Here is a 12741-nt window from a genome sequence, read left to right on the forward strand (position 1 = left end):
GGGGGAGGGGGATAGGGGAGGGAGAACATTAGGACAAATACCTAATGCATGCAGGGCCTAAAACTTAGATGACGGGTTGATTGATGTAGCAAACCACCATGGGACATGTATACCTATGTAACAAACCTGCACATTCAGCACATGTATCCCAGAACTTAGAAAAGAATGGTGGTGTTATGAGTCCTAATGGTTGGATATAGCAGAGTCCTGGGAAACCACTATATAGTTAAAACTGTGTTCCTCACAGGTGTTTTATTAGTTAATACTGCAAAATACATGAGTAGTGAGACCTGGTGATTAAGTTATATTGTGTAAGGCCTTAAGTCAGTGTGCAGGCAACTTCTTCACAATTATTAAGTCTGTCATCATCTGGCTGCAAACTACTTACTCTGCCTGTCCTCACATCACTCATTTCCTCAATGCAGTCTTTGTTCCACAAATGTTTTAACATCTTAACATTTCCAAATAGTCATTGCTTATGGCTTAGCATGTGCTGTTTCCTCCGCCTGGAATTCTTGCCTCGCCTTTTTCTTGGGATACATCAAGCCCCACTCAAATATCACCTTTATTTTCAAGTTGACCATAGCTATTATAGTCAGACTTATTTGCCCTTTCTTCTTCTTTGCTTTCTCAGCATGTAACATAGAGTTTGATATACAGTAGTAAATTAAAAGATTTAAGAGTATTTCAGTGTCTAAGAAATTCCAGACTGGGCTCTATGATAAGTCAGTTTATTCAATTAGCTCTGAAGTAAAAATTTAAAAATTTAGGAGGTGTGTGCTTTGGAATTGCTCATCTATGTAATCTAAATAACTTTAGAAGCTTTAGACAAGTTTCGAAAGTTGAGCTTTGGAATTACATGATTTGCTTTGGAATTGCTCATCTATGTAATCTAAATGACTTTAGAAATTTGTCAGAAGTACCTAGTTACTCATTCCTTTGGTTATCATTAATATGTAACATTTGCATTTGATATGTATGTTTTGATATTGGTTTGTGATAAAAACGTAAGAAATTTTGTCATAAAGTTATTCTTTGTTTATACAGAGAATGTCCAAGCACACAGATGCCACAGAAGAGGTACTATTGGAAAAAAAAGGTTGTGCAGGAGTCATAACACTAAACAGACCAAAGTCGCTAAATGCATTGACTCTTAATATGGTTCAGCAGATTTATCCACAGCTAAAGGTTTGTAATTTTCTTATAGCAATTATATGGATTTTTTTTAGAAGAATATCGTAATGGGACATTTCTGGTATTTTCTCTTATAGAATCACGTTTCCCTGGGATATGTGTTTAGCTAAGCCCCACTGATTCTTGAGGCATCAGTGTTTCCCCTATGGGGTTATTCTTGAACATCACTGGTGATAGGGAGTTCGATGCCTCCTGAGACAGATTCTTTGACTTTTATGTAGCACTGATTTGTTTGCAAGTTTCTTTTTGTGTTCTGGCACTCTGTATTTCTCTGACCTTTAAACCAGTGATACTGGCTCTGCCTCTGAGAACATGAGTACAAATCTAATTTGCTTCCACATGACGGCCTTTTCAGTTGAAGACAGCTGCTTTTAAACTGCTTCTTTTGCTTTTTCTCACAGAAGTCCATAAACTTTTCTATGTGAACAGCATGGGATAGTAGAAAAACAGGACTTAAAGTCAGACTGTCTGGTTTGAAACTTGGATTTCTATTGATTATCTGTGTAGGCTGGGAAAGTTAAGCTTTGTACCTCACTCTCCTCAGCTCTGAAATGGCTATGATGATATGTAAACATTAAGTGAATAGACTATGTAAGTACCTAATACATTCTGCTATGTAGATGTTGAACAAATACTAGTTTTCCCCTGGTTACCAATTCCTTAATTCTCATTTGATAAATCTGTCTTCCATTCTTATGTTTCTGTTTGAGATACCTTTATAATATGTCAAAAATATGATATATAGAAATAAACCAACTGTTGCAAATTAGAGTTGGACCAGAGTGGAAGAAATTAGAAATGTTCATGTTAGAAAACTTCTCTATTAATGTAATTAGTGTAGTCCAATATTGCATGAACCTTTTGGACAACCACATCTGTTCAGCTACATCTTCCTTGTGCGTTACATATTTATTCTCTAGTAGAGGTTGAACATCCTTATTCAAAACACTACAAAATTAAAAAACTCTTTAAGCATCGACATGACTCCACAAGTGGAAAATTCCATACCTCCCTCTTGATGACTTGCAGTCAAACGCAAGTGCACAACACAATGTTTATTCAGCATCCCTAAGGGAAAATTAATTACCTTCAGGCTATATGTATAAGGTGTATATGAAACATAAAGGAATTTTGTGTTTAGACTCGGGTCCAATCCCCAAGATATCTCATAATGTGTATGCAAATATTCTAAAATGTAAAATAGTCTGAAACACTTGGTCCCAAGCATTTCCTATAAGGGATATTCAAACTTAGATCTATAGATTGACAGAACCCCTGTTAAGTTTTCTTAACTAATTTTTCTTTTTGTCCATTGTTCTAGACTTTCACATTTTCATTGGCTCTTGATTCTTTCATGCTATTTATTTATTAGCTGTCTTTACCAAACCGAAATCAGTTGCATATTTTAATCAATATCATAAGTGGTTTCATTCTGTTACTTATACATTTGTGAGGAGGACAGAGAGCCCTATATCAGCACAGTAGAAAGGTTATTGCCGTATTTATCAGCAGTCTTGGGGTTGATTTGTTCTCCAAATTTATGTTTATATAACTTACTATTATTAAGCCCATATTTGTTCATCTTGCTATCAAAGTTACGGCAAAGATTTCAGGTGCTGTCTTGAAATTTGGATCACACAGTGTACTCATCTAGCAGCCTTTTTGAAGTAGCCTCTACTTTATCTGAGAAAAGCAAATGAAGTTCATTCAATGAAGAATGGGATGAGATTCGTTCTTCTGGATATCTTATAGAAGAATATGTATTGTCACATATGTATATGAATATATGATTGTATGTATATATGCATATGCATATAACTTTAATGAGTTTGTGTTTATAATGTGCTTATACCATCTTTTTTTTTTACATTTGAATAGAAGTGGGAACAAGATCCTGAAACTTTCCTGATTATTATAAAGGGAGCTGGAGAAAAGGCTTTCTGTGCTGGGGGTGATATCAGAGGTAAAAATTTTTCTGTTTCAACTGAATGCCCTTTTGCCCCACTAGAACTGATCAAGTATTGTTAAATTTTTGTAATAATTTGTAATTTGCTTTACTTTTTAGAATTTTTTGTTATAAAGTTAATACATTCTTAGAAAAAAATGAATTTTAAGACTTTTTGTGGTTAGTATTAGCAAATGAGCATAGCTGATTATTTTTTTTCTCACTACACAGATACCCTTTTGAAATTTAAATATGTTGTCTCTCTGAATCATCACAAACAAAATGTCCAGTTATGGTATATGGGTCCACTTTATATTTTAGAAGAGCTTATATTAAGCAGTTCTGTTAGTCATCAGACCTGACAATCTGGCCATGTTGAGTGGCTTGGCATTCTCCAAATATGACGTGCTCTCACATGTTTCCATAACTTTTTCTGTGCTTCCCACTATTCATGATCCCAAAACAAGCGTCTTCTATGTATGTATTTATCCTGTTACATTGTAAATATGTTTTTACATGTGTTTAAACATGCCGAAATAAATAAGAGAAGCTCTCCTTATTTTTCATAATTGTTCAGGTCAGTCTGTCTACACATTTTTAAATGTTAAAGACAAAAGAGGAGACGTTTGTTCTCAGGATCCGTGTCATGTGTATATCATTACCACTTTAATTGTCCATATTATATATACAATATACTGAAACTTTACATTTGTATTTCGTTCCTTATGGAATTGGTAGGGTTCGGGTATGGTTTGTTTCCTTGTGTTTAAATTTCATATATTTGTTTGTTTGTCTTGTATTAAGAAAACAATCTTTGGGCTTGTTCACCAAACTTATGTTTATGTAAATCATTATATTAGGAACAGGAAAAAAGCTGGATTGAGGACATAATTTCAAATGCTTATTAAATTTAACTGAATTTTAAAATTTCACTTTAATGGAAACTTTTGATTGCTTAAACCAGGTGTACCCAAACTTTTTACACAGGGGACCAGTTCACTGTCCCTCAGACCGTTGGAGGGCCACCACATACTGTGCTCCTCTCACTGACCACCAGTGAAAGAGTTGCCCCTTCCCGAAGTGCTGTGGAGGGCCGGATAAATGGCCTCAGGGGGCCGCAGTTTGGGGATGCGTGGCTTAAACTGATCTGTAAACTGACTTGTTTTTGAATCTATTGTTTTGTTTACGACATGGATTTTTTTTTTTTTTTTTTTTTTTGGAGACAGAGCTTTGATCTTGTTGCCTAGGCTAGAGTGCAATGGCATGATCTTGGCTCACTGCAACCTCTGCCTCCTGGGTTCAAACAATTCTCCAGCTTCACCTTCCCGAGTAGCTGGGATTACAGGTGCCCACCAGCATGCCCAGCTAATTTTTGTATTTTTAGTAGAGACAGGGTTTCACCATCTTGGCCAGGCTGGTCTCAAACTCCCGACCTCAGGCGATCTGCCCGCCTCGGTCTCCCAACAACATGCATATTTTTAAAATACTGCTTTCGACCTTGAATTAGCCTTTCTTGTGGCCTGTGATCTTGTCAGTTTACAGATAGGCAGAGCTTTATGTAATGAGTTTATTAACTTCTTCCGATGGAGCTATTTCTGTATATAGGCCTGATTTTATATTGATGTTTGGAAATAACAGCTACAAATTCTAGAATTATTGTAGTTTGCACATACAAAGCAATGGATTCAAGTCTGGGAAATTTAGTTCTTAAAAGATCATAGTTCAAGACAATAAGTGGACACTCAGAAAATTTTCAAAAAATGATTATGAAGAACATTTAATTTATATGGAACTAATTGGTTAGAATAAAAAGTGTATCAGAAAAAATTAGAAGGAAATTTGAAAAGATTTTTGAGATAAAAGAGCCTCATTCCAAAGGCAATAAAATTTATATTCCTTTCCTTTTAGAATTGGTAAGCAGTGATAAGATCTGAATAAAGGACAGTAGACAAATACAACAGTCTTTTTTTTATTTGTTTAGGTATATATCAGTGAAACCTCAGAATGACAAAAGTAGATGTCAGATCTTTCTTATAAAAACCAGGAAAAGAAGTCAAAATATGGAACATTTTGAAGGAAGAGATATCAGAATTCCAGGGTAGGAGGCCCAGGCAGGCAGATCATCTGAGATTGGGAGACCAGGCTGGCCAACATGGTGAACCCAGTCTCTAGTAAAAATACAAAAATTAGCCAGGCGTGTTGGTGCACACCTGTACCCCCAACTACATGGGAGGCTGAGGCAGGAGAATAACTTGAACCCGGGAGATGGAGGTTGTAGTGAGCCAAGAATGTGCCACTCTGCTCTAGCCTGGGCAACAGAGTGATATTCTATCTCAAAGCAAACAAAAAAGAGAATTCTAGAGTTAGTGTAAAAATTTGTAGACTAAAAAAAAATTTGTAGACTAAAAAAAAGTATGTCTTTCCCATAAAAGAGGAAACATATCTATGAAATGTTTAGTTTGTGTTTTAATAGATAATATTCATAGACTTAAAGACAGGAAAGGCATATGAGCTTGTAGTATATAAAAGCGAAAACTTTGATAGCAGTCTTGAAATTGACTGGAGGAGGAATATGGTAGGAGATGTGAACTCTGGGTAATAGAAGATTGCAATAGAAGTGAAACCATTTGATAGTGTTCACTATTCAGTAGATGTTTACTGAGCATTTGTTTTTTAAGCCAGGCAGTAGTATGCTGTAGCGATGTCTTTGAGAAGTTACATTTCTATTGATATTAATAAAAATGTCAGTATGTTATTTGCCTGTCTAGCCTCACCTTTTTCCTTTTGTCTTTTAAAACTGTTTGATTCTTGATTTTACTATTATTTCTTGACGTTGAGCCTTTGTAGGGTACTACTTCCCCTACTCATAATTTTTCTTCCTGTTATTTTCTAGGAAATCCTTACCTATCTTTTCAAATGTGGCTTAGGGTTTACCTTTTCAAACCTGGCTTAGGGTTACCTCTTACAGGAAGCCTACTTTGAATTAATTACACATCTACTCCCATTACCACAGCACCCCATCCTTATAGGACAAAGAATATGTTTTAGTAGTCTCTTATGAGTCTGAACTCCAGGACAGTCATCTTATATTGCTGTCTCATAATCTGCAACACCTAAAACAGTACTTGGTACTTAATATATGCTAAAAAAATGTTTATGTGGGAAATGAATGTGGCAGAAATAAATACGTAAGGACATGCAACACATTGTAGTACTATACACACATGTATAATACATTTTGTATTAAGATATATTACCAAAGGAAATGTATGTCTAGCAAATGTTAATTTAGGTTCTAGGGAAAATAACTAAAAGAAAATGCAGTTTGTTGCAATTGTATTATTATTTTTTAAAGAGAAGTTTCACTCCTCTGTTCAGGCCAGAGTACAGTCATGTGATTCATGGCTCACTGTAGCCTCGGTATCCTGGACTCAAGTGATCCTCCCACCTCAGCCTCCTGAGCAGCTGGGATGACAGGCACGTGGCACCATACCAGCTAATTAAAAATTTTTTGTAGAGACAGGGTCTCACCATGTTGTACAGGTTGGTTTCAGACTCCTGGCCTCAAGGAATCCTCCCACCTGGTTTCTCAAAGTGCTGGGATTACAGGACTTTAGCCACCATGCCCAGCCTATAATTTCTAATCTAACATTTTGTAAGAAGCAATGGAAAACAAGAATAGGAATTTTTCCCTTGAAGCTTTGACTTTGGACTATGGATGTGTTACTGTAATATGTCTATGGCATATTACAAAATTTTAACAAGTCATTTTAGAATACTCCCTTTCCCCCAGTATTTAATTATCATAATACTTTTAATCTAGTTGACAGTGCTGGCTATTAAATCATTTTTTTGATTTGTAATCTTTCCTTCCTAGCGATCTCAGAAGCTGAAAATGCAAACCAGAAGATAGCCTCAGTTTTCTTCAGAGACGAATATATGCTGAACAATGCTATTGGTATGTGTTTGCTGCTCAGAGCTTTGGAAATGGAATCAAGAAATGAGGTGGACAGTATACTTTGTCAAAAATGTATTCAATAGACATTCTTACTTAAACTTTTAATATCATGTGCCAGGCATAAATAAAGATGATTAAACTATTTTGAGTGCTTATTTCAGTCAAAATAGTTTAATGAACTTTAATATTAGTTGATGCAGTTTCTTCATTGTGTCGATGCTCTTTACCATTTGGTATGTTTTTGTAGTGGCTGGTACTGGTTGTTCTTTTCTATGTTTAGTGCTGCTTTCAGGAACTCTTGTAAGGCAGGCCAGGTGGTGATGAAATCTCTCAGCAATTGCTTGTTCTTAAAGGATTTGATTTCTCCTTCGCTTATGAATCTTAGTTTTGCTGGATATGAAATTCTGGGTTGAAAGTTCTTTTCTTTAAGGATGTTGAATATTGGCCCCCACTCTCTTCTGGTTTGTAGGGTTTCTACTGAGAGATCTGCTGTGAGTCTGATGGGCTTTGCTTTGTGGGTAACCTGACCTTTCTCTCTGGCTGCCCTTAGCATTTTTTCCTTCATTTCAACCCTGGTGAATCTGACAATTATGTGCCTTGGGGGTTGCTCTTTTTGAGGAATATCTTTGTGGTGGTCTCCATATTTTTTGGATTTGGATTTTGGCCTGCCTTGTTAGGCTGGAGAAGTTTTCCTGGATAATATCCTGAAGAGTGTTATTTAGCTTGGATTCATTCTCCCCATCACATTCAGGTATACCGATCAAGCGTAGATTAGGTCTTTTCACATAATCCCATATTTCTTGGTGACTTTGTTCATTTATTTTGACTCTTTATTCTCTAATCTTCCCTTCTCGTTTTATTTCATTGAGTTGATCTTCCGTCTCTGATATCCTTTCTTCTGCTTGATGAATTCAGCTATTGAAACTTGTGTATGCTTCGTGAAGTTCTCGTGCTGTGTTTTTCAGCTCCATCAAGTCATTTGTTATTCTCTATGCTCGTTATTCTAGTTAGCATGTTGTTTAACTTTTTTTCAAGATTTTTAGTTTCTTTGCATTGGATTAGAACATGTTCCTTTAGCTCAGAGAAGTTTGTTATTATCCATCTTCTGAAGTCTGTTTCTGTCAGTTCTTCAAATTCAAGTCTCCATCCTGTTTTGTTCCCTTGCTGGTGAGGAGTTGTGATCCCTTGGAGGAGGAGAGACATTCTGGTCTTTGATGATTTCATTCTTTTTGGGCTGGTTTCTTCCCATCTTCGTGGATTTATCTACCTTTGATCTTTGAAGTTGCTGACTTTCAGATGAGGTCTCTGAGTGGACGTCCTTTCTCTTAATGTTGAAACTATTTCTTTTTGTTTTTTGGTTTTCCTTCTAATAGGCCCCCCTGCTGTAGGACTGCTGGAGGTCCACTCCATACCTTGCTTGCCTGGGAATCACCCCTGGGGGCTTCGGAACAGCAAGTGTTGCTGCCTAATCTTTCTTCTGGTAGCTTCATCCCAGAAGGATACCCACCAGTCATCAGCCAGAGCTCTTCCGTATGTGTCATCTTTTTGGTTATGCAGGGATCAGGGAGTCATTTGAGGAGGCAGTCTGTCTCTCGTCTGCTTGCAGAGGCGCTACTGGGCTGCCACGGGCTCAGTCCAACTGCTGTGTAAGCTTCCTCTGGCTTTTGTTTACACAGGTAAGATCAGCTATGGCAGATGCCCTTCCCCCATCGAGCTTGATCATCCCAGGTCAACGTTGAATTGATGTACTGGCTGCGAAACTCTCAAGTGAGAGGGCTTTAGTTTGCTGGTCTTTGTTGGGGTGGGACCCACCAAGCCATATCATGTGTCTCCCTGCTTTCAGGTCCCCTTTTTTCTGGGGAGCAGGAAGTTCCATCCGGCAGTCGCTCTCAGTGCTAGTCAAAATGTCTGCCCAGATCTGTGCCAGTGACCCACAGTGCCCGCTGCAGCTGCTGCTCCGATCTGTGCCAGTAACTTGCAGTGCTTTTCAGTCCGGCTGGGATCTCCTTGTCTGTGGGTTGCAAAGGCCATGGGAGAAGCGCAGTATCTGAACTGGAGTACCAGAGGGGAAGAGTCCCTGATCCTCCGTCCAGTTTCACTTCCCAGATGGGACAGCGCCCTGCCCTGCCTCGTTCTGCCCTACTTGGGCTACACCCACTGTCCAGCCAGTCGCATTGAAATGAACCTGGTACCTTGGTTGACAATGCAGAGATTGCTTGCCTTCTGTGTTGTTCTCACTGGGAACTGTGCTCTGGAGCTGTTTCTATTTGGCCATCTTGGCAGAAATCCTTTTTTATGTTTGAAAGATAGGGTCTTGCTCTGTTGCCCAGGCTGGAGTGCAGTGGCATGATTGCAGCTCACTGCATTCTCAACCTCCAATGCTTAAGTGATAAAGTATTCTTCCCACCTTAACCTCCTGAGAAGCTGGGGCTACAGATGCCTGCCACCACACCTGGCTTTTTTTTTTTTTAAGAGATGAGATGTTGCTTTTTTGTCCAGGGTGGTCTCATACTGCTGGCCTTAAGCAATCCTTCTACCTTGGCCTCCCAAAGAGCTGAGATTACAGGTGTGAGCCACCACACTGGGCCCTGGCTTTTGTTTAAAATGGAAGGTTATGTTGTTAAATGATAATGAATAGATAATCAGGATTGTATTGGATTGACATTTAAAAATATGTATTTTACAAACCATTTAGTTTTCTTTGGTGTTTCTTGCTAAAATTTCCTAGAGAAAATCTTTATAGTATATATAATGTGATTTTTTTTAGAAAAAGGGAAGTATTTTAAACACTGTAACTAAAATTGCAGCTCTCTTTCTTTCAGCTTCTTGCCAGAAACCTTATGTTGCACTTCTTCATGGAATTACAATGGGTGGGGTAAGTAGACTTTTTACTCTGATCATTAATATGAGTGAGTTGTATTAAAAATAAGTTAATAATAAGCAGAAATGAGGTGATGAATGTAATATAATAGATCTCATTGAAACAGAATTTGGTGGATTTTGGGTCCTGACAGATTTGGGATATAACATTTGCTTATAGTACTTTTAAACTGTCCCAACCTAAAAGAATATTTTATGTTCTTAATTATGTTATATGGCCAGGCATGGTGCCTCATGCTTGTAATCTCAGCACTTTGAGAGGCTGAGGCAGACAAATCACTTGATGTCAGGAGTTTGAGACCAGCGTGGCCTCTATGGCGAAACCCTGTCTGTACTAAAAATACAAAAATTAGCATGGTGGCACATATCTGTAATCCCAGCTACTCTGGAGGCTGACATGAGAATTGTCTGAACCCAGGAGGTGGAGCTTGCAGTGAACTGAGATCACATCACTGTACTCCAGCCTGGGTGACGGAGTGAGACTGACTCAAAAAATAAACAAACAAAAAACTCTCTCTGTATAAATATAACATATATGTTACATGCCATTTTAACTTTTTGAATTAGCAAGTTTTTTTAAGCAATGGAAACTGATTATGTTTTTATCTTTTAATATATAGAGCCTTTTTTCTACTTACAAATAAACTGATTGCTTCCAAGAGCTTCAGATGAGAAAATGGAATGCTGAGTTTTTTTTTTTTTTTAAACTCAGTATTAGAGATTTGGTTGCCTAAATTGTACCTGTTGTGCAAAATTAAACCTTAGTGGAAGTGTTTGGATTCTTTATGAAGTTCTCTGTAACTGCATTTCTGTCAGTTGACAAATATTCTTTACAGAGAAGTCTAAAGTGTAACTGACGTTGATTAACTTGACCTGGAGTTAGAGAAATAATTACAAAACAAGTGGTACACATTGTATGGCACTGACAAAGATTAGCGTTAAAGAGGAGAGGGGTCAGAATGAGTCTTCATGGCAGGAAAGGTCTGCATGGAGAAGATGGTGAATTGAACTGAGCCTAGAAAGGTAGTGGAGGAGAGAAAAAGTAATGTCTTTTCCTCACCAATTGCAGAGGTCATGGCCATTACCCATATAACAAAAAGCAGATTAACAATAGAGAAGCTTAACAAATTTATTTAATACATTACATAGGAGCCCTCAGAAATGAAGACCCGAAGTCCCACAGATCAGGGAAAAACTATTTTTGTGTGTAAGTTCGGTGAACAGTGGACAGTCAGTCATATAGAAGTATGATTGGACAAAAAGGGTATTATCCAATAGTAATAAATGGGGGAACTTAGGCTTGTTTGTTGAGATTCTTCTTGGCCTCTCTGTGTAACATTCCTTTCCTCCAGGTATAGGGTGGGACCCTTGTCACATGAGGGTTTAATAACTTTCAAGGCCGGGTGTGATGGTTCATGTCTGTCATCCTAGCACTTTGGAAGGCTGAGGTGGGTGAATCGCTTGAGGCCAGGAGTTTGAGACCAGCCTGGGCAACATGGCGAAACCCTATTTCTACTAAAAATACAAAAATTAGCTGGGTGTGGTGATGCCCACCAGTAGTCCCAGCTACTCGGGAGGCTGAGGCACAAGAATTGCTTGAACCTGAGACGGGGAGGTTGTAGCGAGCTGAGATCATGCCACTGCACTCGAGCATGGACAACAGAGTGAAACTCTGTCTCAAAAAAAGACATACTTTCAGAAGATGTAGCTTAGAGAATTTCTTTACCGCTGGCTGTCCCACAGAAAGGAGAGGCCAAGTCGCAACGGCCTTCAAGTGGCTGTAGTTTGGGGTAGCATGTCCTGAGCCGCAACAGTAGGTAGGATATAGGTAGGTAGGGCCCAGGTAGGTAGGGCATAGGTAGGTAGGTAGTATAAGGCCAAAGGGTAGAATATCAAAAATTCCACCTGTTCAATGTTTCAGGGAGTTTAGTTATTTGGAATAGAGGAAGTCCCCTCTTTGTTCTAGTAGAATCACTCAATATAAGCACTGGGAATTGCTTAGATCTTGCACATCATTTTGGGAAGGGATTCTACTAGCAAGGGCGATCTGTACCTCTCTGCTTGGCAGAAACTCAGCCTGGGTTGGTTGTGCTTTAACATGGGGAAAATGAAAGCTCTCTGAAAAAAATACTGCAGAAGAAGAAGAAGGGAAAGAATCTGAAGGACTGAAGGAAGAGGTGCCTTATCAATGTGAAAGGAACCAGGAAAAAATGAAGACAAAAACAGTGGGCATGCTGAACAGCATGTAAAAATAAATGTGGCTCCGTTAAATCAGGAAAGAAATCCCATAAGGAGAGAGCAAACGCAGATGAAAGGGCTACAAGATGAAAAGGGAAGCAGATAACAGGGAGGATGACTGGGAACTAATATATGGTAGCAAAACTGACATTCCATTTTTAAAGGCAATATACTAGAAAGAGGTGAATTTAATGTTACGGATAGTGAAGTATCTGTGGAGGACAAACTTGGGAAACTCACAAAGCATTAAAAAACTATAAAGTGATGAAAATGAATGTTTTGAGGTAATGACTATGAAAGAAAGTTACTGGGAACCCAGTGAAGGAAAGAAATCCCGTAAGGAGGGAACAGACTCAGATGAAAGGGCTACAAGTTGAAAAAGGGAAACAGTTAAATAAACTCCATAAAAATGGATTTACTTTCTCAGACACTTGTAACAGAAATGATGGTCAGATATAATGAAAGAAGACTTTAAGTAAAAACAAAAACTCCCAACTTCAGATATGTATAATTAAGGGAAACAGAA

The 12741-nt window shown here is 38.1% G+C and overlaps 1 protein-coding gene across 9 annotated transcripts in view; it reads left to right on the forward strand.

Annotated features, from left to right (window-relative positions):
- HIBCH (3-hydroxyisobutyryl-CoA hydrolase) overlaps nucleotides 1–12741 on the forward strand; it is a 225523-nt gene that overhangs the window by 128581 nt on the left and 84201 nt on the right. For all 9 annotated transcript variants that reach the window (XR_012517677.1, XR_012517674.1, XR_012517672.1 and 6 more), the window contains 4 exons: nucleotides 1048–1188; nucleotides 3073–3157; nucleotides 7017–7097; nucleotides 9920–9972. Coding sequence is in view for 3 of the 9 variants with exons in the window: in XM_074399356.1 (XP_074255457.1) it covers nucleotides 1048–1188; nucleotides 3073–3157; nucleotides 7017–7097; nucleotides 9920–9972 (360 nt within the window). In the remaining 6 variants the exon portion in view is untranslated. The remainder of the gene's footprint in view (nucleotides 1–1047; nucleotides 1189–3072; nucleotides 3158–7016; nucleotides 7098–9919; nucleotides 9973–12741) is intronic.

The sequence above is a fragment of the Saimiri boliviensis genome, chromosome 5 (assembly GCF_048565385.1).
Source record: "Saimiri boliviensis isolate mSaiBol1 chromosome 5, mSaiBol1.pri, whole genome shotgun sequence".
NCBI lineage: Eukaryota > Metazoa > Chordata > Mammalia > Primates > Cebidae > Saimiri > Saimiri boliviensis.